Source organism: Stegostoma tigrinum, chromosome 1 (assembly GCF_030684315.1).
Source record: "Stegostoma tigrinum isolate sSteTig4 chromosome 1, sSteTig4.hap1, whole genome shotgun sequence".
NCBI classification, from domain to species: Eukaryota; Metazoa; Chordata; class Chondrichthyes; order Orectolobiformes; family Stegostomatidae; genus Stegostoma; species Stegostoma tigrinum.
Genome location: NC_081354.1, coordinates 99,631,178 through 99,657,430, shown reverse-complemented (window position 1 = coordinate 99,657,430; position 26,253 = coordinate 99,631,178). Strand labels below are relative to the sequence as shown.

General features: G+C 39.0%; 1 protein-coding gene across 3 annotated transcripts in view; it reads right to left on the bottom strand.

Moving 5' to 3' along the window:
- The window catches only part of LOC125461163 (putative methyltransferase NSUN7), a 115,404-nt gene that overhangs the window by 52,209 nt on the left and 36,942 nt on the right, over window positions 1-26,253 (bottom strand). For 2 of the 3 annotated variants that reach the window (XM_048549755.2, XM_048549672.2), the window contains exons 4-9: window positions 19,217-19,350; window positions 10,276-10,428; window positions 8,366-8,549; window positions 7,985-8,195; window positions 6,457-6,600; window positions 4,473-4,574 (exon numbers count right to left, since the gene is read on the bottom strand). In XM_048549755.2, coding sequence (XP_048405712.1) covers window positions 4,473-4,574; window positions 6,457-6,600; window positions 7,985-8,195; window positions 8,366-8,549; window positions 10,276-10,428; window positions 19,217-19,350 — 928 coding nt within the window. Of the gene's footprint in view, window positions 1-4,472; window positions 4,575-6,456; window positions 6,601-7,984; window positions 8,196-8,365; window positions 8,550-10,275; window positions 10,429-19,216; window positions 19,351-22,453; window positions 22,558-26,253 lie in introns of those variants that run through there. The other variant, XM_048549835.2, reaches the window with a different exon arrangement.

The window sequence follows — 26,253 nt, the reverse complement described above, 5'->3', positions numbered from 1 at the left end:
ACCTCACAACCTGTGCACATCTGATGGTATCTATGAAATTAGTGATGTTGAGTTTCCCCTGCCATATTCCCTCTTAAGGACCTATCTAAGTTGATGGCATGGCCATACAAACTCGCTGGTGCTGCTGCAGTCTACGTACCAGGTCTTTACTTGACACAGAATTCAACCAAATTCCAAAACTGGCTCTCAAAAAGCTCTTTACCTACTTTATTTTGCCTTATTTGTGACTCAGGATGGATTTCCAGAGCTAGCCTACCCTCATACTAATGAAACTTACCTGCAGCAGTAACAATGATGGAAACCAGCACGCTTTTCAGCACTCTCAGTCTCCATTCCAACTTGAAAGTCATGCTCCTAGACAGAGTTGCCTTTACTCCGTGGCATCCTAAAAGCTTGTTGAAACAGCCCAAAATCATAAATATTGTAATAGGACGAGGTAATTCAGCCTCTCAAGCCTATTCACCACTCAATAAGATCACGGCCAATCTGTTTATAGCTTAAACTTCACTCCCCTGCCTGCTGCCAAACAACCCGTGACTCCCATGTTGATCAAAAATTTGAATATAAAAGTTGAATTGACAACGATCCAGCTTCCATTGCTCTAAAAGAGATTTCAAAAATCTAACAACTCAAAAAAAACTTCAGATCTCCAACTTAAATAGCAGATCCTTTATTCTAAATTCCCCCAACAAGGGGAAAATCTTCCCAGTATCCACCTTGTCAAAGTTCTTCAAAATTTTAAATGTTCTGCGAGATCACCTCTCATTCTTATAAACTCCAATAAATACAGGCCTAACTTGTTCAACTTTTACTGGTCTGCACAATTCAGGTTGCCTCTCCCACACAATTAAAATCCTCCATGAACTGCAGAGGTACACAATTCAACCCTATGATATTTCAGCCCTCACAAAAAATAGGAAGTGCTGTGTTGCAACCACGCAACCACAGTCAATTGTCATAAAATCCATCTGGTTCACTCACGGGCTTTAGGGAAGGACATCTGCTGTTATCCCTGGTCTGACCGACATGTGACTCCACACCCACAAGTTGACTCTTAATTAAATAAAAACCAAAAGAACTGCAGGTGCTATAAATCATGAACAAAAACAGAAGCTTCTGGAAAAGCTCAGCAGGTCTGGCGGCCTCTGTGAGGAGAAAATCAGAGTTAACGTTTCAAATCCAGTGACCCTTCCTCTGATATGGCTGTGGAAACGAGTTTTAGCAAATACTTGGTCAAACACCAGGGCTAACAGTGAAATTAATGTCAGTGAGCATAGAAGAGATGTGGCAGTGAATTAAATACTAAATAAAAATCAGATGAACTGCACATGTTGTGAATCAGGAACAAAAATAGAAGTTGCCGGAAAAGCTCTGCAGGTCTGGCAGCATCTATGAAGAAAAAGACAAGAGTTAACCTTTCAGGTTCGGTGATCCTTTCAAGATGCACAAGTAATAAGTGATTCATAACTGGTTAGGTGCTTTACGAATACCAGATAGAAAAGAAAGGCTGAATGCGATAACGCAGTTAAAAATCTTGTACAAGTCTTCTATAAGATACAAGCAGGAAGATTACCCTTGGAAGGGTAACCGGACCCGAAACATTAGCTCTGATTTTTTCTTCACAGATGCTGTCAGAGCGGCTAAGCTTCTCCAGCAACTTCTGTTTTTGTTCTTTACTCTTAAATGCTGGTTGGGCAACTCCTGAAACTGAATAAAAGAACTTGTGATTTCTGAGTTTGGCTACAATAATTAATGTGAAAATCCATGCTAATATTGTTTATTCTACTTTTTAACATGTTAGTAGCTGTCACACAGATTTCTAATTTCACAGTAGCCATTCAACTATCACCTATAAATTAAGGAAGACATAAAAACAGCAAGTAATTTACACTAAACCATTAGAATTTGGGATTGAGTTTTGTTTTACGCCAACTCTGAAGATTTTCTGTGTATCTATGCATAAGGAACGAGTGATTCTTAACTGGTTAGGTGCATTTGGAAAACCAGATAGAACAGAAAGGTTGAATGTGATAGGGCAATTAAAAATCTTGTATAAGTCTTCAATAACCTACAAGCAGGAAGATTATATGTGATAATAAAGCACAAGGCAAAGACATTATATAATTTTTTTCAGATATTACTAGTGTTTTAACTATTTAAAAGTTCAAAATTAAAAGGTGTTAGGGCAATTCTTTTGTTTTATTGAGAAGAGCATGCATGTACAAGAAAATAAGCAGGTACTTATGAGGAACTTTGATGCTGAATGTAGAGATTGTAATTTAGTTAGTCACTGCATCAAGGTAAATGTTATGATTCAAAGGTGAATAGAAATTCAGCTGGGGGTAAAATCTCATTGGCACAATACTGCAGCAATGAAAAAGGTGTGGAACTGTAATTCCAACATTGGTTGTGGAGGTAAGGTAGTGTGGCATGAAGAAATTAAACTAATAATCATGAAAAGAATCAGGGAAAGGATTAGGAAGGCATGAGTAAATAAGTAAGGTAAACTCACCATATAACTTAATGCCTGCCAGACTTTACAGCTGTTCTCTTAGGGGGTCAGAGACAACTAATGGTGGTTTAACCCGAGGGTCACTGCACCTCAGGTAAAGGAAAAGGTTGAGAAGAGTTGTTCATGATAACCACAGCTGGTGCAGAAATTGAATCCATGGTGTTGGTGTCACTCTCCATTACAAACTAGCTGTCCAGCCAACTGGACCACTTCAACAAGTACTTACACAGTAAAGCAAATGTGCCACTTTTAGCATGGGAAGTAGGCTAAGATGCGAATAATGTGAAGGGGCATGTCACATGGACTTCCTAAAACATCTTGTTGGTAAACAAACATTACAAAATATTGCATTATAGAACACAGAGGAACGCCAAATAATTAGAGTAAAGCTGAAAAAGTACTCATATTGTCTAAGATGCCTTGTTGTCCTCAGGGCATTCACAAAATACAAGTGACAAGGGAGTTTTTTTCTCCCCCCAACTATACTCAAGCTCTGTAGTATCAAACAACTATTGACAAAGGAATATCTTCAATGACATTCACATCTCAAACCAACAAAAATATATACATCAATATTTTAAAAGCTCATTTTAATCAGAGACTCCCTACAGTGCAGATAATGTGGGCACCAGAAAATACACCTCAGTTTCTGAACTGTTTAAGATACGACAAGTGACATCTACTAGTAGATCTACTAGTGTTAAATATTTTATTGAAATAAAGCAATATTATTAAAAGTATTTTAATGGTGGTGGTGGCGGGGGCAACAATACACTTCTCTGTTTTAATGCAAAAAAGTGTTTAGTCGCACCAGGTGTGTGGTAGATTCTGATCTGCAAAGCTCAACAAAAATATTTCCTCCTGCAGCTATGACCACTGGATGTTATAAGACAGTAATATTTTAAATTGTCTCTTTTCACACAAGTAAAATGAAGTAGTCTGGAGATGGGGATACAGCGACCTGTCATAATAAAAGCAAAATATTGTCAATGATGGAAGTCTGAAATTAAAATAGAAAGTGCTGGAGAAACTCGGCAGGTTTGACAGCATCCTTTGAAAAAGGATCATACTGAACTCAAAATATTAATTGTTACTCTCTCAACAGGCACTGCCCAACCTGCTGAGTTTCTTCAGCACTTTGTTTTTATTTGCGACCACCTACTATTTTTGCTCAGTGACAAACTCATGTAATTGGTTTGTTATGGAGACAAAGGCTTCTACTGAAAACAAGGTGATAACTTTCAAAGCCTGGAGACAAATTAAATGACATCTGCCCTTACAGCTGTCAGGCTCTGGTCAGTGAACAACAGAGACAGGAAATCAGCAAATGCTATGTGCACCAGGCGAGAACACTGCCTTCTGTCAGTGACTAGGCAGAGTACCAATGGAAGCTCTGCTGGAAAAGATGGGATTTGAGAACACTGGAATATTTGCTTTAGTATGCAAAGAGGAGTCACTGGAGTGGGGCTTGCGGCTGGCTATTGATCCAGGTTTCTTAGGAGACTTGTGTGGTTGGTCTTCATCAGGCATTGGGTATTTCAAATCAACAAAACAGGTATAAGTGAAACTTTGAATAACTTTGGACTGGTCCCTGTAAAGACTCCAATTCTGTGGAAGTGCAGTTTACATTTAAACACAATATGTGACTTGCAATCATGTTAAGAAGTTAAAGAAGGTATCATTTCTGTAGTTTGGTATACTGGTTACCAACTAAGTAATACTTAGTTATGTTGGTTTTTAGTTTGTTTGTTATAGCAGAAGTCAGAAAACGTAGATTTTTGTTTTATAATCATTTGATTCGGTCATTGGGAATTCAAATTTCTTTTTAAAATTTACCACTGATTTGAAATATTCATTACTTTTCTTTTTATTAAAATGACAAACAGATAATGTTCCTACAAGTTTTTCTGACTTCACATTCCTTATTCTTTTAAACTTTTCCTTATTCTTTTAAACTTACATTTAATTGCGTGCACAAGTTCCTCTGCTTGTTTTTGGGCCAGCTGTTTGAGTTTCTCTTCTGACACTTTTCCTTGAGAAAGTTCCTGCAGCAAAGTTGTGTCTAGGAGAAAAAGAACTTACTGTAAAAATTAATACATGAAATTATGTACAAGTAAATGGAAAGTTCTTCCTCATTACTTGACATTTTAATAAGAAAAAAAGACTTGAACTGTATAGTGCTTCTCATAATCATCAGTTGTCTCATAGCAATTTGCAGTAAATTAAGTACAATTCTTTGTGAGGTATAGTTACTGCTGCAATGCAGAAATTACAGCAAACTTCCAGAAACAGTAATATGATAATGCCAGATAACCTTTTCTTTGTTGTGTCGATCGAAGCATAAATATTGGTCAGGACCCAGGAGATAATTTTTCTTCAAAATACTGCTAATCTTTCATGTGCCCCAAGCAGGCATCCAAGACCTCCACTTAATGTCTCATCTAAAAGACAGTACCTCTGACAAGGTAACACATTCTCAGTACAGTCAGGAGTGTCAGTGTGGAATTGTGTACATCATCCCCAGAACAAATACACAAAGCAATCATACAGTCATTTATGAATTCTGAGTAAATTCCTGGTGATTTCAATAAACTATGGCTTTGCTTAAATTTGGGACTTGTCTGTTACTCTTTCTCATTCAAAGTTACTTTTTGAACATAATATCTAAATTAATACTTTTAGGGACAGCTGAGACATGCACAGCTGAAAGAAGTAGAGGAATTATTGCCACAGAATATATAGAGTTGTTATAGAGGAATTACACATTATCAAATTAATTGTAACTAGGAACCATTATCAAGAAAAACTGCAAAAGCTCAGTTAAGGTTATTATTCTATTCATCAGAATTTCAACTGAACTACTCAAACTAATCTCTCTCCAGGGCAACCAAAGTAATTCAGGAAAAGGAAAATACTGCATATTCTGTAAACACACAGAAGCTGCCTCCACAGAATCTGTACAGTGTTGAAATAGGCCATTTGGCCCAGGTGGTCTACACAGACTGTCCGAAGAGCATCCCACCCAACCTCATCCCTCTACCCTATCCCTGCAGCCTTGCATTCCCCATTGCAAATCCACGTAGTCTACACATCCCTGGATGCTATTAGCATGGCCAATACACCTAATCTGTACCTCTTTGGACTGTGGGATGCAGGCATTGGGGGGGGAGGGGGGGGTGGAGGAGAGGAGAGCACGAGCGAGAGAGAGCGCGAGAGCGCGCGAGAGAGAGCGCGAGATGCAAACTCCATACAGGCAATCAAACCTGGGTCACTGGAGCTCTCAGACTGTAGTGTTAACCACTGAGCTACTGTGCCACTCCTGGAGGATTGCATTGGTGAGTTCCCTGATGACACTCTGTATGAAGTCCACAGATGTTGCCTGATGCACTTACTTCCAGCATTTTTGAAATGATACAGAATGTGATTTGACCACAAGTTAAATATGGAAATACAGAATGTAGAGCAAGATGAACACAGCAGGCCAACCAGCATCATAGGAGCAGGAAAACTGACATTTCGGGCCTAGACCCTTCCTCAGAAGATTTTTTCTGAAGAAAGGTCTAGGTCCGAAATGTCAGCTTTCCTGCTCCAATGATGCTGCTTGGCCTGCTGTGTTCATCCAGCTCTACAACTTGTTATCTTAGATTCTCCAGCATCTGCAGTTCCTACTATCTCTTAAATATGGGAATAACAGACTGAATTTTAACATAAGAACATCGGCTGGAAATTTCCTGAGAATCACATTCAATCTGTATCATCCACGGAAGTAAGTTAGCATATGCGAATGATCTAAGTGACGTAATCAAGGTTCCTTTCTATCTGCCTAGTCTTCATACCATGATGGTTTATCTGCTTCCTTCCAATCATTTGAAGGGAATGTTGGTTTCCAATGCATGATACTTTCCCAGTGATAGCCATTTCGAAAAGTTATCGTTTAAATTTACCTCCATGTTCATTTAAGATGAACTCAACTGGATTGCTGACGCCTGATGTTGAGCACTGAGGCACAAGCAGAATAACTTTAACCTTCTGTAAACGTGGATCTATTGGCTCAATATCAGTGAATTTCTGAGGTATAAGTTTAATGTCTGCAAAACAATTAAACAAACAGATTTCTAAGGTTACTTTTATCGACTGGATAATTGTGCGCTTTCTCTCTCCAACAAGCAGCATTGTTTTATTTCTTATTTTTGAAACTGGCTAATTTTTTTACATTTTCAAATTTAAATACGAGAAGTTGTTAATACTGGGGAATGGAACTCTTTCTATTCAATTGTCAATGCAGGCAATGACCTGAGGTGTTATCACTACCCTATTAATCCGGAGACTCAGATAATGATCTCGACACCTGGGTTCAAAACCCACCGTGGCAGATGATGAAAAATTTGAACGGAACTATTAGTAGTGGAATTAAGAGTCTAATGATGACCACTAAACTGTCAATGATTGTCAGGAAAACCCCATTTTACTTCATTTATGTCCTTTAAGGATATTTACCTGGTCTGGTCTGCATGTGAAATCTGGACCCACAGCAACGCTCTCTAAGCAATTATGGATGGGCAATAAATGCTGGCCTACCCAGTGATACCCACATCCCATGACTGAATTTTTTAAAAAAATTAATTCCAGTCAGCTGGAAATCTCTGTCAGTACCACAAGCACTTGCAGAATTACACCTTTTCTATATCATTTCATTGGTGACCTAATTTTTAAAAGTGTGACATTTTTTCCCAAGCTTACACTAGCAATGTCAAAGTCTCTGAGTAGAATTTCCTAATTAGTAAGATTGGTATTATGACTTCAATGTCTAATGTGAACTGAACTGACATGCTCCAGTAATTTCATATAAAAATCTTTGGAGTCAGTAGAGATTTTCATGCCATCATACAGAGTTAGATTTATTGCAGCATGAAATGCCAAATGGATTTCACTTTGATTGTAGTTTGACTATTTTAGTTATATTGCAGATTTATATGCATTTGTTATGAACTTTTCCTGTATTAGAATAAGCAGCTAGCATGAGATGAGCATCACCAAAAACGAAACTGAAGTTACGCCTCCCATTATTGCATTTTTCACACCTATAGAAATTATGATATTTTCCTTCTGTTCTTGATAGGTTTCTTATTTCTCAACTTAACTAACAGTATTAGACTAAGCAAAAGACAAACCAGATGTACACAGCCAGCATTGTTAATTCTCAAAGAAAACTCAATTTTTAAATTAAGCCTATGCAGTACTTAACTTTCAGCCACTATGAACCTGATCAGATGCAAAGCTGAACAGACCAAGATAAGTATTTGCTTCTTAATTTTTTTCTGTTCACTCATATAAAAACATGTAATAGTTTATTGGCCTTTTCAAAGATGGCAACTCCTAAAAAGTATGCATTAGTATTTTACAGAGATTTTTTTCCTATATTCATTATCTGTACTTTAGCTCATAGATTACAGTTACACATTAGTTACGCACTTTTACAGCCCATTTTTTCAAATAAATTCTTTAGTTCAAGTTGTTGCGATTCTGTTTTCACTCCACAAACAAAGACTTTGGACATGCTCTGGTTAATTAGGGTGGACATATGGGCAACAGTCAACCGTGAAACTGCATTAGTAACAACGATATCATCATCCATGTTCATTAAGACCTTCACAGAGTGTGGTGCGAGGCTTCGGCCTTTATCCTGGAGGAAGAAGGATACTAGATATTACTACCACTTTCTTCTATTGAAAAGCAAGATAAAATTTCCTTAAAATTTACATAATTTAGAACATTGTTCAGAAATTGTTTTGAGGCAAATATGGAATTGTATATTACTTCCTATTTTGATTTGTCTTCAATTCTTCTATTTACCTGAATTACCATCTTGTAACTGGTTACAAGTTCCATTTCGTAAAGTTTAGCTGTTAGATGAGTTGGAAAAAGTAACACATCCTGGCAGTGTCGATCCTCACAGAAAGTCAGGCCCTCGAGTTCCTGAGGACATTTCACCTTTGTAAAACCCTCTCTCTCTAGTAAATTGGTTACCTCTTCAAGGCTGTCCAATCATAAATATAATGACAATCATTAGTTTTAACTAGTCAAGAGTTTATAAGGTGCAATAGCAATGTCAATATAAGAGACGATATCTCTAATTCTATATTTAAATACTATTAGTATGCACCAGTCAAAGTTGTCTGGAACAGTATCGGTACTGGTACAATAATAATACTCCATTTTTGTCTGTACAGGCTGTTTCACTTAGTCAGTTTAAAGGCATATCTGTTGGTGGGTTTAGTTTGATGGGTGGTACCTTACACTCAAAGAGGCACATGGGACATTTGGTGGGTGAGGGCACGTGAGACACGTGCATTTGTCAACTCTTGGTGGTAGCAATAGTTTGGGGGGGTTAAAAAAAATGGAAGGAAAGGAGAGCTCAATGACAGCTTCCTTAGCAGGAGAGAATCACTGAAACCCTGTAAGTGCTGATAGAGACTGTTAGGCCAATCAAGTCCCTCTGAAGAGCATCCCATCCTTCCAGATTATCCTAATAATCCCACATTTACCAGAGCTAACCCAATCAGCCTACAATACCCTGGACACTACAGGGAAAATTATCATGGCCCTTCCATCTGACCTGCACGTCTTTGGACTGTGGGAGGGAACTGGAGTGCCCAAAGGAAACCCTGCAGCCACAGAGAAGATGTACAAACTCTACATAAACAGTTGCCCATGGTTTACATGAAATATGGGTCTGTGAGAACTGGAATGCCATTACTGGGATGGCAAGAAAGGAATGGGAATGGAAGGCATGAAACAGCATGACAAGGATGGAATGCAATAACATTGCGACAATACAAGAGAGAAGAATGGGTAGAGTGGTTGATGGAATGGAATTGGGTATGTGTGGAAAAATGGCATGGAGAATTATTTGATACAATTTATACAAAAATTTTTCTTTCACTAAAAGAACTATTAGATTTGAATAACCTGAAATTTAGAAAAGTCCTCGGATGAATTATGTTAGTGTTAATTCTATAGATAAAAATGATGAAGATATTAACAGTCCACGTGCTCCAGAGTTTCTACATAGTCTAACTGCAATAGGCATGCCTCCACACAAATTTAGACTAGAGGAACAGTAGCAACGTTTTGCTACAAAACTTGAATCCTAAACAAGGAATGCAACAAGACTGACACTTAAGAAGCTGTTTTCTTCAATGATGACTACTGAAATTATAACAAGCATATTTTAAGGAAATATTATAATAAATAATAGACGCTACTCCTGGTTAAAGTTGTTATTTCACCTCTGGAAAAAAAGTTTCCAATTAGGCTTTCACACGTTATGACTGTAAATAAGCACAATGCCAGATTCATGAAATATGTTACATTTATATAGCTAGATTTGTTTCTCCCCATGAACTGCTTTACAGATTGAGATGTTATAGTTCTGTTGACGTCTTTGATGAAAATTTAGTTAAAATTATTTATAAATTTAAAATTATAATTATTGCAATTAAAGTACTAACATGATTATAAATGTTTTACGAGTTTGCTAATTCACAGTAAGTATGAGAATATTGACTGTCAGGTAAAGTTTAAGATTCCAGCTGCTAAAATAATATGCTATTAACTAACCACACTTTTGAAATTACCATTTTTTTTGGATTGAGGTGGCAATGCTAGCAAATTTGAATCACACTAACTTCCCATGAGTAAAACATTATAGGTGCATTGTATAATACTAAATGTGAAGTGATTTTTTTTTTAAAACTAATTACCTTGTCTTTAATATATTTATCCAGGCATAGAGTGGCAAAGAAGAAGCTCGTCGTTCTTGATTTCTTACAGATTCCGGAAGAATTAAATCGATGGAGATTGCATTATTTTTAATCCGGCATCGAGCAAGTGCAGCTGCGAGTTTTGTTTTAAAGCTATATAAAAAGGTAATATATCATGTTAGTTTTTAAATACTATATATACTCAAGTAAAAGTCAAAGTCAAAGTCAATCTCATGTAAAAATCGGCCCTCTATTTTTGGCCAAAAACTACGGAGTCTTCCACATATCTTGTGTAAAAGTCAATCCTGGTTCTTCACAGATAACAGATCAACATTTGAGAGTCAAGGTATTATCCTGTATACAAATGTTACGATGAGAAAATAATTGGTGAGACTGTATGAGAGTCAAATGTCTAGTAACCATTTTTTAAAAAGCAGAAATAAAAGGTTAAATGTTATACTTTTATTTCCGAATGGAGAAAAGTGGAAAAATTTCGCACAGAAGTTTAAAATACATCAGGTCAGAGTCAGGCAGTTGTGGAATACACACATATACCCAGTTGGGATTTTGAAATTTCTTCATCATTTTGTGAAAAAAATGCCCTCTAGAAAAAGAAATGTACAGCAGTGTTTAAAATGAAAGTTACGGAAGTCGCAGAGAAGATAAATGACTGTGTAGCAGCAAAAGAATTTTGTATTTCAAAGAAACTTGTGAGTGACTGGAGAAAGACATTGAACCAACTTCACAGAATGCCAAAATGAAAGGGTGCCAGAGGTAAACCTAGCAAGTGGCCACAACTGTAGAGAAAAGTTGCTGAGTGGTTAGTTGAAAATCACCAAAATGGAAAATGTATCGGTCATGAAGCCAGCCAAATCCATGACTGAAGCAAATCAAAGAAGGTCGGAATTTCAGATGTTAATGCAAGTGCTGGATGGTGCACAAGGCTCATGATAGGGTGTAACTTAGTGCTTTGGCAAAGCTTACTAATTCATTTTTGTTTGTATTGTCTTTATCAGGTATTACTGCAATTCATTGTGTTCTTTCCAATTCGGTTAGATATCAATTGGGCTTCTGCTGATGCTATAGTGTTTTGGGCTGTAGCATGAATTTCAGCCCCTTAAAAGTAGCATTCATGTAATTGTTGTTCCCATAAATTTTACCTTGAAAAATTGTCTAAAAGAATTTGACTTTTACAGGAGTATATATGGTAATCACAATGATGAGATGTGATTTCTCTCAAAGAGTTATCACATATTTATTCATAGTGTAGCTTGTCCATTCACCCAGTCTCCATAATAAACTTAAAATGCATGTCTTCAAATCCCTCAAATCAAAAATTTTCACCCCAGCCTACCTCTACAATTTCTTTCAGTACGATTTTCACCATTATGCAATTTTATTAATTCCAGTCCTTTGAGCATTTCCATCCTTCACATACCATTGGTTTATTTTATTTTTATTTTTCTCATTTTTGGTTAGAACAGTGAGCTGTGAATTGAAGGTGACCTTTGGACTGTGAGCAGCAGCTTATTGCAAAAAAAGGAAAGACCAAATAAATATATTTATTTATGGGACCTGGCATGGGAAGTTAATTGCAGGTTGATCATTGTTCAGCAAACTGTACACATTTTGGCTGTGGAGATGCATTATGCTCAAAGGCTGGTAAAAGTCTGAATGTTAACAGAGGCCATAAAGGGATACCAATGCTGGCCAGTTTAAGAAAGAGAATGTTGGAAAAAAATATCAAAAGAAAACACAGTTTAAGCTGATGAGGGTCTAGGCCCGAAACGTCAGCTTTTGTGCTCCTGAGATGCTGCTTGGCCTGCTGTGTTCATCCAGCTTCACAATTTGTTATCTTAGGTTGAATTGAACTGTGTCTAAAGACAAAAAAAAGTCTGTGGCTGTGGAAGCTGCTAGGGTTAGTTATCCTCCTGTTATCAATTCATGGACAGCTCGAGAGTAGAATCCCAGTTATAAGGAATATGTAAATATCCCTCAGAACCTATCAGAAGCTGTTTGCATTGACAGGTGTGTCTTCAGAAAGCGAACAATATACAATCCCATGTGCTTGTAATACTACACATCGTTGAAACTGCTTAAGTGAGCTGGCCAATGAAATCTCTAGTTTTTTTTTACAACATTTATCACCTAACTGTGCCTGTCTATCTGTTTATGTGAGAGTGGAGGCAATGCTCAGGGAAGATTAGGTTTAAGCTATAGGTATTCACTGTATTCCCTTGTTCGGTTTTGCTCTGCTGAAGTAACAGTATTAACAAAAAATTGTTAATTTTTGTTTGCCCTAAAAACCTGGCTTCTGATATCTATTACCTTCAAGTGATTATGGAATGCTAGCGTCGCTCACTAGAAGGCAAGAATATAAAAGGGAAAAAAATGCTGGTACAGCTGCACCAGTAATCCTGGTTACTTCATGTCTGGAGTAGAGTATAGCTCTGTGTACCACACATTAGTCTTGGAAAGAATGCATCATAAATTCATCAGAATGTTACCAGGATGTCAAAAATTAGATTATAAGGAAAGAGTACAGAAATTAGGCTTTTATTCTGTGGAATGAAGCAGTTGATTTGACAACAGCTTTTAGATTTTGTTGGGAATTGATAGTGCAAAAGGTAGAGAGAAGTCTGAGCCAGGATATTTGTAATAGAACATAACAAACACTTCTACATGTAAACTGTGATAGGAGTGCGGAACTCTCCAACGAAGAGCAATTAATGTTAGTTCAATATTAATAATTCCTAATCAGTGATTGATAAATATTTAATAAAAACCGAAAGAACTGCAGATGCTGTGAATCAGAGACAAAAACAAATGGGAACAGGATCAGGAGAACAATCGGTATATCGAGGGAGATAGTCACAGAACCAACAATCACAGGGCTATATTTAAAAATGTCAAAGAGGTGCCAGAGGAAAGTAGAAGGCTATATATAAGGCTTGGAGGGAAACAGTAATGTAATGTAGAGAGTGAGGGTGAACAAATCGAATTAAAAATTAACTATCAACCTTCTCCTGAATCAGCTCACAAAAGAAGGCTTCACAAAGAATACACAGTACAGAGGTCACATGTCTCAGGAGATAATGGGAACTGCAGATGCTGGAGAATCCAAGATAATAAAGTGTGAAGCTGGATGAACACAGCAGAACACAAGCAGCATCTCAGGAGCACAAAAGCTGACGTTTTGGGCCTAGGCCCTTCAAGGCCCGAAGCGTCAGCTTTTGTGCTCCTGAGATGATGCTTGGCCTGCTGTGTTCATCCAGCTTCACACTTTATTATCGAGGTCACATGTCTGTTTGGTTGTGTCCCTGCACAGAACAAACATACCCAACCGAAGGAACTGGCAGGAGGGGTGTATTTTTATTACTTCCTGTTTACCTGCCCATAAAATTTGGTGTTTACCCCATGCGTGCATATGCAATGAGAGGAGAAGAACATTTCTGTGCAAAAATAAAAACCCCAATGACCACCGCTCGTTCTTAAGCATCTCCTACTTTTAGGCCCGCCTTCTCGCCAAGTCTCAAAAGCCAAGATTCTGCCCAGGATATCTCTTGGAGCTAATCGACTGCAACGACATTGATTGCTCTGTATATTCCTTCAGTACGAAACAAAAGCCCAAATCCATACCTGGCCTCATGTTAAATGTTTCCTTGTTCTGTCTTCAAAGACTAAATAAACTAACATAGGAAATACAAAAATATTCAATTCAAATCACAAGCGTGTTGTATTATTCGTCCCCCTCGATAACACTGTTGTATAGCTAAATATTAGGCCTATGGGTATATCTGCTAAAGATTAAATATTCAGATTGCTTGTAAGAATGGCCAGTACTGGAACGCCAAGAGAATATCCCTTTATGTAACATGTAACAGTAACATGACTATTCAATCAAAGCTCAACTCTGATGACAATAGATTGGATACCTAATGAAAACCATGCAATAAACTAAGTGTCAATTAGTTGCACTTCACATTCTAACAGATTAAATGGGAAAATTATAATCCAGGACTGTTCAGCAAGAACAGCTGACAAACATTTCCATGAATGCAGAATTTTTCAACACAATGGCCCAGATATTCTGCTGGCTAGATAGTCACTGGAGCAACATAGACTGGATTTGCGGGTTGGGACCATGTGGATATCCCGATGCAGTTCACTGAACGATATACCTGGATAATTGATAATTCCAAAGGACAAGCCCAGTGTCTGGAAACCTCCAGAAAAGTCCCCCTAAAGTTGGAGAATTCAGACTCACTTAAGCTCAGTAGTTACCTGGGAAGATTTAGAGGATTAAATATCTAATCAAAATCGTGAGTGTTATTAAACTGAAATCTGACTGGCCACTAACCCATCCCGCATACAAACCCTGACTCTTAATACAACCAAATCTGACAAGTCTATCTCCCGCAGACCTGACCACTATAGCCCACATGTGTAACCTGACCCCACTGGAATTGGCAACACCACCAGATCTGGCATTCCCATCCATATGGCCCGAGCCAGTCCAAGATCCAATCAAACAACAACCTAACTCATACACTCCCTATCTGAGTGGATGCCCCCTCCACTGAAATCCAACCTGTCCTCCCTCACTCCCAAGATTCGATTCAACAACTTCTACCCACACACTTGGCCTGCACCTCTCTTCACCCCCTACCTAACTCCCACCCTAGTCCTTCACCAACCTCACATTACCCTTACACAGTAGCTTTTAAGGGTCTACTGGGTTTTTAAACTTCAAAACATAGAACAGTGCTTAAGAGGGGACAGTGGAGCCCAAGTTATTGAGTGTATTTAAGACAGAAAGAGACAAATTCTTGATTAGTAAAGGGATTAAAGACAATGGACAGAAGGCAGGAGAATGGGATTGAGAAACCTATCAAGCATGATCAAATGTCAGAACAGACCAATGGGCCGAATGGTCCAAACTGCTCTTATGTCTTATGGCCTTATTATGGGGCATAGTTTAAATGATGATCTTGCCAGCTACTGGATTCGAGGATTGTGCTTCAATGAAGAGTGCAAGAGGGCATGCCAGGGGCAGCACCAGGCATACCTGAAGACGAGATATCAACCTGGTGAAGCCACCAAACAGGACTACTTGCACGACAAACAGCGAAAGCAGAAAGTGATAGACAGAGCTAAGTGATCCCACAATCAACAGACCAAATCCAAGCACTGCAGCCCTGCCACATCCAGTCGTGAATGGTGGTGGACAATTAAATAACTCACTGGAAGAAGAGGCTCCACAAATATCCCCATCCTCAATGATGGAAGAGCCCAGCACATCAGCGCAAAAGATAACGCTGCAGCTTTCACAGCAATCTTCAGCCAGAAGTGTTGGGGAGGTGATCCATCTTAGCCTCCTCCAGTGGCCCTCAGTATTACAGATACCAGTCTTCAGCCAATTCAATTCACTCCCCATGATATCAAGAAATGGTTGGAGGCACTGGATACTGAAAAGTCTACAGGTCCTGACAAATTCCAGCAGTAATACTGAAGACTTATGTTCCAGAACTTGCTGCTCCCTTAGCCAAGCTGTTCCAGTACAGTTGTAACAATGGTATCTACCTGAAGGATGATATTGCTATCTTGATTTTTGTTACATTGTTTTGAAAAGTATTATTTAAATTCCTTAGGTTATGTTCTTAGAGTTGCATTGTATGCGACAGTGGTATAGGTTTATAACAGGGGGCTTCTGTCCAGGCATCTTTAATACAGAAGACAGTTAGAGGTTAAATACATAATATTTAACCCAGGCAGGTTTGAAAATAGGTTTTGGGACCCTGATCAGAACTTCTGGGCCATTAGTGCATTCCCAGCTAACAGACTGGAGAATGTCCAAAAGCATTTGTATACTTTACATTATTAAGCAATTTTCTCCCTTTAAGGTGCAAAAGCAGTATCAAACAAGAAAGTGTTTAAATATCACAATTAAAGTCATAAAGCAACACAGCTACTACAGAATTCTTTTTCCTTATTTAAAGATTGAACTATATTTGCTTTTGTGGCCATGCAGTTTGAAGTCATTCCAAGTTAAGCACAGCATTACTGTACCCATACCACTATCGCATACAATGCAACTCTAAGAACATAACCTAAGGAATTTAAATAATACTTTTCAAAACAATGTAACAAAAATCAAGATAGCAATATCGTCCTTCACAAAATCAACTTATCAGATTAAATATGAAAGTGAAAGATATCTGGTGCTGTATTTGCTATCGGTAGCCTGACCCCACAGCCCTAAAACATACTCAGTGCAATAAGCAACATGATTATTTTAAATGATATTTTATAAAGAATAACTTACCATATGAAATATTTAAATAAAGATGGTCATCCTGTGGATAGTAAATTCTCACCTCTAGCTCACCATTCTATGCTTTGTCTTATAAAATTAACCTGGAACATTTCAGTAACGCTGGCCATTTCTAAGCAGACATCAAAATAATGGCCTGCAAACTGATAGCTCTAATTTTCAGGTACATGGATCACGTAGGCAGTTGTAAGTGTGAAAGCAATGTGTTCTTTAGTCAGATCCACCTAGTGGAATTTCCAAAACAAACTTGGATCTTGATCCATTTTAGACCCATGAAGTAAAGGTTTAAAGATGCCAGAGTTCTTTTGAAAGATACGGTACCCTTTTGGAGAAACTGCATATCCTTTTGAAGAGGTCTGTGGAAACCTTTAGGAAAAGTATGTTGTGCTTTAGAACTTTTAGAAATAGGAATGAATCAGAGTAAAAATTGGATAAATTCATTAGAACTGTTGAGTGTGCTGTTGCATTGTCAAGGAAGCTGGACAAGAAAGTGGTCAAGGATGATGTCAAGAGCACTTATTAAGCTGTCAAGGAATTTAATTGGCCTGACATTAGTAATGTTTGAAAAATACTGTCCATGTTGTAAAAAACATCAGTGCTTGCTATTTCACTCTGTCCGTTGGCATAATCCCAAGAGCAATTAGTGAACAATTTGAACTACATTTTACAAACAAACAATCGTTGTCACAGTCTGTCAGTGATTTTTTCCAGTGCTCATAACGTCTTTGAAGTGGACCAAAGAATTTGAAGCTTGTTTTAAGAAGGAATTAAATAGTTGAAGGAAGTTATGGTAGTGGATGAAATTTTTCGAAATGGAAGTGCTTTTTTTATACATAAAACACTTAGAACTTCATCTCACTTCACCTCTGCATGGGTTTCAAGATCTGTCCATTGATAATGGAAATATTGGCACGGAGGAAGCAAGGCCAAGATGTGGTGATAGCAGGGCATTTTGGCATCAGTGAGCACTAGCTTGGCATATGGTCTATACAGGACCATGTAGTGGGTAGAGGGGCAATGATTAGAATGGAGCATCTAAGGAACCAGGGTGAATTGGCGGCAAGCATGATGCAGCACACATTAAGAGGGGTGAGGTATGGTGATTGTCTGGGCTGAAAACTGTTTTTTGTTTCTTATTTTGTTGTGGCTGGGACAAAGTCCCAGAGCACCAAGACAAGCATTTCCAATGACTTGATTTCACAGCTGTCAGTACTCTTTCCAGGGTCAAGAGGTTCAACTCCCATTATACCCTTCCTCCAGAATGAAAATTCGAATACCCAGGGCATTTCACCTTGGATCATAGATAACAAAGTGTGGAGCTGGATGAACACAGCAGGTCCAGCAGCATCTCAGGAGCACAAAAGCTGACGTTTCGGGCCGAGACCCTTCATCAGAGAGGGGGATGGGGAGAGGGAACTGGAATAAATAGGGAGAGAGGGGTACGCGGACCGAAGATGGAGAGAAAAGAAGATAGGTGGAGGGAGTATAGGTGGGGAGGTAGGGAGGCGATAGGTCAGTCCAGGGAAGACAGACAGGTCAAGGAGGCAGTAGGTAGGAAATGGAGGTGCAGCTTGAGGTGGGAGGAAGGGATGGGTGAGAGGAAGAACAGGTTAGGGAGGCAGAGACAGGCTGGGCTGGTTTTAGGACGCAGTGCGGATGGGGAAGAACTGGGCTGGTTTTGGGATGCAGTGGGGGAAGGGGAAATTTTGAAGCTTGTGAAGACCACATTGATACCATTGGGCTGCAGGGTTCCCAAGCGGAATATGAGTTGCAATGTGGACTTCACAAGCTTCAAAATCTCCTCTTCCCCTACTGCATCCCAAAACCAGCCCAGCTCGTCCCCTCCCCCCACTGCATCCCAAAACCAGCCCAACCTGTCTCTGTTTCCCTAACCTGTTCTTCCTCTCACCCATCCCTTCCTCCCACCTCAAGCCGCACCTCCATTTCCCACCTACCACCTCATCCCGCCTCGTTGACCTGTCTGTCTTCCCTGGACTGACCTATCCCCTCCCTACCTCCTCACCTATACTCTCCTCTCCACCTATCTTCTTTTCTCTCCATCTTCGGTCCACCTCCCCCTCTCTCCCTATTTATTCCAGTTCCCTCTCCCCATTTATTCCAGTTCCCTCTCCCCATCCCCCTCTCTGATGAAGGGTCTAGGCCCAAAACGTCAGCTTTTGTGCTCCTGAGATGCTGCTTGGCCTGCTGTGTTCATCCAGCTCCACACTTTGTTACCTCGGATTCTCCAGCATCTGCAGCTCCCATTATCACTCACCTTGGATCATGTTTGCCAGCACAGTTAGTCAAAAGCTAATGGAATTGCAAGAATGTCTAGACAGTTTCCTCTAGCCTTAAATTTCCTATGTCATGTCAATGTCATGCATCCAAAACAGGTGAAGGGAATTTAAAGTTTTCAGTAATTCCTCAAAAAGATGATGATTTAAAACTATTCCTTTTTATGCAATAATGAAATGAGACCAGAGGTATCCAGCATTAGTATTACTTATCCATGGACCGACATTCTCCTGTTATAAATCTAAAACATAAATTTAATAACTTGATTACCAAAATTCTGTTAAATATTTCAGCAATTTTCACTTTACATACCTGTAAAGGCTTTTTTCTACTTTTCTAACTTCTGGTATTACATCCTGTTCTGCTTCTGAAATGCTTCTTGGTTGGAATTTACGATCTTGGTAATCGTACAACATAATAACCACCAGACTTGTTGAATCAAGAGACTGGAAAAAAAATAAGAAAACAAATATGAAACATTATCACAAATCAGCATCACAAAAAAGCTTTACTGATATTTTAAAACACTAAATGTTTTACCAGCTGATGAAGTTCAGCATATTTAGTACAGTATTCACCTGGTACTATGTTTAGTGCCTACAATGATAACAAGCAAAATTAGTAAGAATAAAATAATGATAATTTATTTTTGATACAAGTGATTTTCTGTACCCCATTCTAGAGAGATCATTAGTTCATCGGTAGCCAGGTAAAATTGGTAGAATTCTTTTCGAACAAATGTTATCACAAAGGATCTTCAGTTAATGTGTTTTCCAGTTTTACTAACTGCATCTGCATCACTGGCAAGACCGGCATTTGTTGCCCATTCCTAATTATGCTTAAACTGACTGACTAAGTTATTTTCAGATGGTAGTTTAGACCTAACAGTACTGTGAATTTGAAATCACATTTAGGCCTGACAAGGTAATGATGACAGGTTTTCTTCTCTAAAGCAAGATATGAACTAGATGAGTTTCTACAACAATTAACAGCAGTCTCATGTTCACCATTACTGGAGTAAGCTTTCAATTCCAGATAACTTAATCCAAATTCCACAGAATGCCATGGTTGGATTTGAATTAATGTGCTCAAAGCATTAATAATCCACAGACCAAGGTTAGTTTAATAAAGTTACCACTTTTCTACCAACTTCCCATGCTCACCGGCAAGAAGGCTGAGACGTATTCCTGCACAGTTGTTTCTGTAAGGTTTCTTCAAAGATATTAATTTTTCATTCTTAGTTTGAAAAATAAGTGCTTTATCTATCCTGCTTATAATTTTGCAGCTTTATCTAGAATGCCACATTGCAACCATGTTTTGGCATATTTTTGCCAAAAAGGTCGAGCATTGGATATTGCAGCAGTCACAGTACATCGTGGGCTTGTCCTCATTGTAGAGTGGCAGCTTCAACAGCAGCCAGTATATACTGTAGCAAACTGCATCATATACCACATTAAATACTCACCATTTTCTCCTGTCTGCTCCAATAAAACACAGCTCAGTTGGAGTGGTATTTCAACACAGTTTTAAATTCAAAATCAGACAGATAGGTTTCCCTCGGCTCCAGAAAATCAAAGTAGGAGAAAACATAATGACCACTTGAGAGCTGTTTGAAATGCATGAAAATACAGCAATAAATGCTTAGTATTTACTGTTCGCTGTTCTCCGGATAGGAACGGATTTACAGTTGCTGAGAGTTTGGCTTCAACATTTTGAAAGCTTTTCAAGTCACATTAAGGGGAATGTCTTAACTGCCTGAAATTGGAATTCAGACTAAAGTAAGATCACCAGCAGAAATTGCAGAGTAGGCAGATGAAGCAAGCAGCAAAAGGAATACCCATGCCACCGATTGTACATGTATGTACGGAGTCTCCTTGACACGCCAGAATAGCAACACTTTAAACAGCTCAGACATTTGCTGCCTCTGAGAAGAAAGCCTTCACCCTGATGCACCAGCCAGCCAGTGGTTACCACTAGTTTCTAAGATGATTATTCTCCTCAATTTCCTTTGCCTGTAGATCCTTCCAGAGATATGGCACAGACATTCAGGACTTTCCAGTCAATTGGCCATAAATGCATAGGATTTCTGATCAGTGATGGCTTTTTGGCACAGCCAACGGGTACCTGACAAATATCTGTGAAAACACCACTCAGTATAAGCAGATACTTAAGTTTTCAGCTCTGGCCAACTTCCCACAGGGGCAGGGCATTATCAATTGCACACACATGCTGATGGACCACCAGTGTGCCTTAACAAAAAGGACAGTCACTTGAATGCATATCTAAAATTACAATCACACAGAGATTCAATGGCAAATGTGTACTCAAATCCTTGTAACTGCTGTGGAGTTCTTATGAAGAAACAATATCATTCAGAATCAGAATGGCACATTTTGTTAAACTGAGATTATTCTTTATGAAGAAGGGTCCCAACTCAAAATATCAACTTTCCTGCTCCTCTGATGCCGCCTGGCCTGCTGTGTTCCTGCAGCTCCACGCTGTGTTGTCTCTGACTCCAGTTCTTCCTATCTCTCATTTTTTTATTGATTTTAGATTCCTTCTGCTGATTTATGTGCATATGGTAATCTAAACTGGGCAAAATATGCAGTGAAATTTGCAATACAGTAGTTGCCATAATGTTTTTGTCCTTTGGCAAAAAAAAGTTCTCTGACTTGTTTAAACCCAGTTGTACACTTAAGGAGTGGTGCTGGGAAACAATGATAGCTACTTCAAATTGACTGATGAGATCCATAGAATCAGAGCCCACAAAGCCCAACTACTCGAATACTGACTTAAAACAGTCCTGTGAACAATCAATTGCCTAACGACTATCCATATACCCCTACAAGTTCCCATTAATTCATGTCTTGCCATTCAATATCAAGTAAGTTAGAAGTTTATAACTGATTCATCATTCAACAGCCAAGATGTGCAAGACAGGAAAGTAATGGAAACTAATACATTTCATATGGCTCTACTAAAAACCAGGAGAGGCATCAAATCGCAAAAACATTCAAAACAACATTTTCTCATAGAGCCACGCACACAACATTCTGCATGTACAAAAGTTTCCTGCTTTCTTTTCCTGTTGTTCTTGCATGATGCAACACGTCAGCTTGTGCAAAGGTGCAGATAGACTGCTCACAGCCCTGCTTTGATGGTTGAGATATTCTTAACATATGATCTGGAATTGGATCACGGAAAGATCCTTTCGAAAGATGCATGGGAACATCACCACCTGCAAGTTCTTCTCTAGGTTAGACACAATCCTGACCTGGAACTATACCTTTTGTTACTTTCAAATCACTGAATCAAAATCGTGGGTCAGATCACTTCTGTGCATAGGAAGGCACTGCCATTGGGGTTCACAGCAGTATGTGGACTTCTTACTGGTTGGAAGGGGAGGAAGTGGGGACAGGAGGTTTTCAACAAGTGAGAAGAGGTAAGAACATTGTATATTTCACACACTGTTGAAATCAGATCAGCATGACTTCTATTCCAAGATTTGTGAGCCACATACTCTGTCACCAGGTACCTCAGAGGACCCACCTCAGATCGCCAGGAATGTCAAAATTCCACTCATCACCAATGCTTGATGTTAGTTTGGACATCTGTGGAGGACCACCTCTGATTCTATCCCTCTCCCTTGTGCTCTGTATGGAGGAAGGAACAGATCTATAAGATATTGTAATGGTATGTATTTATTCAAAGGAAGCAGGGCACTTTGTATGAGTGACTTTGAGGGGGCCAGTATCAAATTGCAAATTATTATAAGGATAAGTGGTAGGGGCACACAGATGGAGATTTGAGGGTTCTTTAAATTCTTTCACAAGATGTGAGTATAGTTGGAAAGTGGTACTGAGCCATCATTTTGAACAACTGCAATCAGCGGAATATGGGTCCATCCACAGTCGTTAGGGAGGGAATGCCAGAATTTTGATGAGCAAGTAACAAAGATATGGATCCACATCAGGATTGTGTCTGACTTAGAGGGGAACCGATAGTTGGTGGTAGTGTTCTGCTATCCTCATTCCTCAAAAGCAAAACGAACTATGAGCAGGTCTGCCATTCACTATGATCATGGGTGATATTCTACAACAAGTCCACTTTTCAACGCACCTTCCATATCCTTCAATTCCCCAAGAAACCTAAAATTTGTTGATCCCAGCTTTAAAAGGTAGATAGAAATTTGTTACTTTTGTTTGGGAAAGTACAGATATTTAACAATGGAGCAATCACAACCCTGTGGGGCTAGAGAATTCCTTTAAGTGAAGAAGGTTACGCTCATCTCAGTTCTAAATGAACTCCCCCTTATCCCGAGATTGTGTCCCTTGTTCTATATTTCCCTTGCCAGGGATGGGAGGGAATCCTCTTAGCATCTACAAACACCCTACAGAATCTTTTATGTTTCAATGCAATCATATTTTCACCTCCACCTTGCATGGCATTTCCCACCACCCACCACCCCAAATCACTGGAAGTTCAAGCTGAGGAGGGTCAACTTTCCTCAACATAACATGCTGCCATACAGCAAGATGTGCACCCCCTTGGCTGAGGTCTGCTTAAATGCAAGGCAAGCTTCCCTTTCTCGGTTTTTGCATTATTGACAAGGCAAAGCAAGGCAAGGCAGGGATATTCTGAGCGAGCAGGTAGACATTATGAGATGAAGTGCTAAGATAGCAAGAGTACATCCCCGAGAAGCAGTCATATGATCATAGGACTATAAGATATAGGACCAGAATTAGGCCGTTTGGCCCATCAAGTCTGCTCTGCCATTCAATCATGGCTGATATGATTGAGAAACATGTCACATTCCCCTGTCTACTCCCTACAGCCTGATCCTGTTACTAATCATGAGCCTATCTACCTCCATCTTAAATACACTCAATAACTTGGCCTCCACAGCCGAGATTCACAGTTTAACCAATATTTGGCTGAAGAAACTCCTCCTTATCTCAGTTCTAAAAGGTTACTCCTTCACTCCAATCCTATTTTCCCCTACTTGTGGGAATTGCAGCAATTGTAATGAGGTCAGCAGGTGGACCTTGTAGAATAGAAGTTCCTGATTAGGGTTGTTAATCTTGTTCACCTTATACCAATTTCACGTGGCTCAGGTAATAATTCAAACATTAACATCTTTGAGGTTCTGCTTCTTAAATTTGATGCCTAGCTCGTCATGTTGTCTATACAGAGCCTCTTTCCTTGTTCTACCTGTGTCATTGGTGTTCAAGTAAAGTCACCGTAATCTTATCAGACCACAATGCTGCTCTCTCATACGACAGAGACAACTGATAGTGTTTTAACTGGAGGGTCACCAGACCTCAGGCAAGGGGAGATCAGCTGGTGTGGGATTGAACCCACCCAGTCAGCATCAATCTTCATTGCATACCGCAGTCCAGCCCAATGAGTTAACCAGGTGTTTACTTGAAACACAACCACTGGATCCTCTCCTTCCTAATGCAGGTTCTTCCCCAGCTCAGATCAGATGTCCTGAACCCCAGCAATGAACACACAATTTAGCATCTGGACTCTTACACTTTGCTACAGAGAACGGTGTTATCCTCCCTAACAATGCTGTCCCCTACTGCTACTTCATCCCTTTTGCCTTCCCCTGCTAGGTTGGCCCAGTTTTAACAAAGCTGTTTAGCCCCTCACTCCCTCAAGTTTTACACACCATATCCTTGCCTCTGTGCCTCTCATGAAATAAAAACATACTCAAAAATCTGTGTAAATAAAACTGCTGTTCATACAATCATGTGTCAAAGTTTAAATACAGAAGCCTTTTCCCTGCTTCACAATTTTTAAATCTTGTTCAAATCAAAACATCAAAAAAAAGAAATATGGACATCTTTAGTAGATTATAAAATGCTATCAAATAGGGCTAATATTCAAGTTCAGCCTTTGCAAACAGACCACTGCTGAGATGAACCATCTTTGAGAGTTGGAGCTCAAACAAGCATTCATATCGAGGCCATCTAGCGAGTGCAACAGATAGGCTGCCATTGATGTATTATTACACTGTGTTTACAAACTCCAATTATTTAATGCTTTGTTCTGTCCAGCAGATGACTGCAGTTAGAGGCCCAATAAACTACCAGTGTTTTCTGACTCTTGTTATTCCTAATCTCCACTCCTACTGATTTTTACTTCCTTATCTTCTCAAGCAAAATTCTTTTCCGTGTGTCTTGTTTTATTCTTATGACCACCTCTCCTCTTTTTCGAAACTGTCTATCTTATCAAATTGTTGTACAACCTGGGAATATCCATTTCCATATCTTGATCACCTACCATACATCAGTAATAGCAAACAGATTGCAACCATTTACCTCTGTGTGCCACTAGTTCATCTACTTAAACTATGAATACTTTGCGCATTAATATAAAAATTTAAAAATCTAGAATTAAAAATTTAATGATGACCATGAAACAGTTGCTGATTGTCAGAAAAATCCAAATGGTTCATTAATGTCCTTTAAGAAAAGCAATTGCTGTCCTTACATGTGACCTACATGTAACGACACACAATATTGTTGACTCTTAACTGCCCTCTGGCCAACTAGGGAAGAACAATAAATGCTAGCTCAGTGAATGATTCCCATATCCTATGAATGAATAAAACAAAAAGAGCCTGTACTTATTTTTGCTGTTACTGTTTGCATGGATTTTGGGTATTGATGCTCTGTGGTCATTAAATCCTCCTCTCTTCGTTTCTCATTTTGCTTGTCTTCACTTAATTTATTACATTGTTTGGTGTCTCAAATATTGTCTTTAGCTTTCCGTTTCTCTTTGCACTTAACACTGTCCACCTGATTTTTACTTTAAAGCATTATCCGTAGGCCTTTGTTGCAGATTCGCCAGACTGCAAAATCAGTCTGATTTAAATAAAAAACCAGTGCAATAGGATGGCTCCTGTTTCCCCAGCACAGGGGGAAACTTTTCATTCTGTGGGTGGGTGCTGGTGTTGCAGCAGTATTAAAAAGCTTGGCTAGGAGCACAGCTACTTTTGAAGCAGAAAACAACAGCACTATAGCCAGGGTTTTGTTAGAGGCTATAGCCTTTGCTGTATCCAAGGCTGTTAACAATTTTGTAAAGTAAACGTTTTCATATGCCTAATTAAAGACCTAACCCCATTTGCAATCGACCTACATGTAAATGAGAGTTTTTTGATTAATCATAAATACGATGGCTTCAAAAGCAAACATCACAAATCAAAACAGTTCCTTACAACGGGTGCTCGTGGTGACATTAACCAATATGAGAAAGAACCAGTAAGCACTCAGCTTTAACTGTGTGATACTCTGCTGCACCTACAACAGCATGCCCAGACTTGTTCTTGTTTCTAATGACAA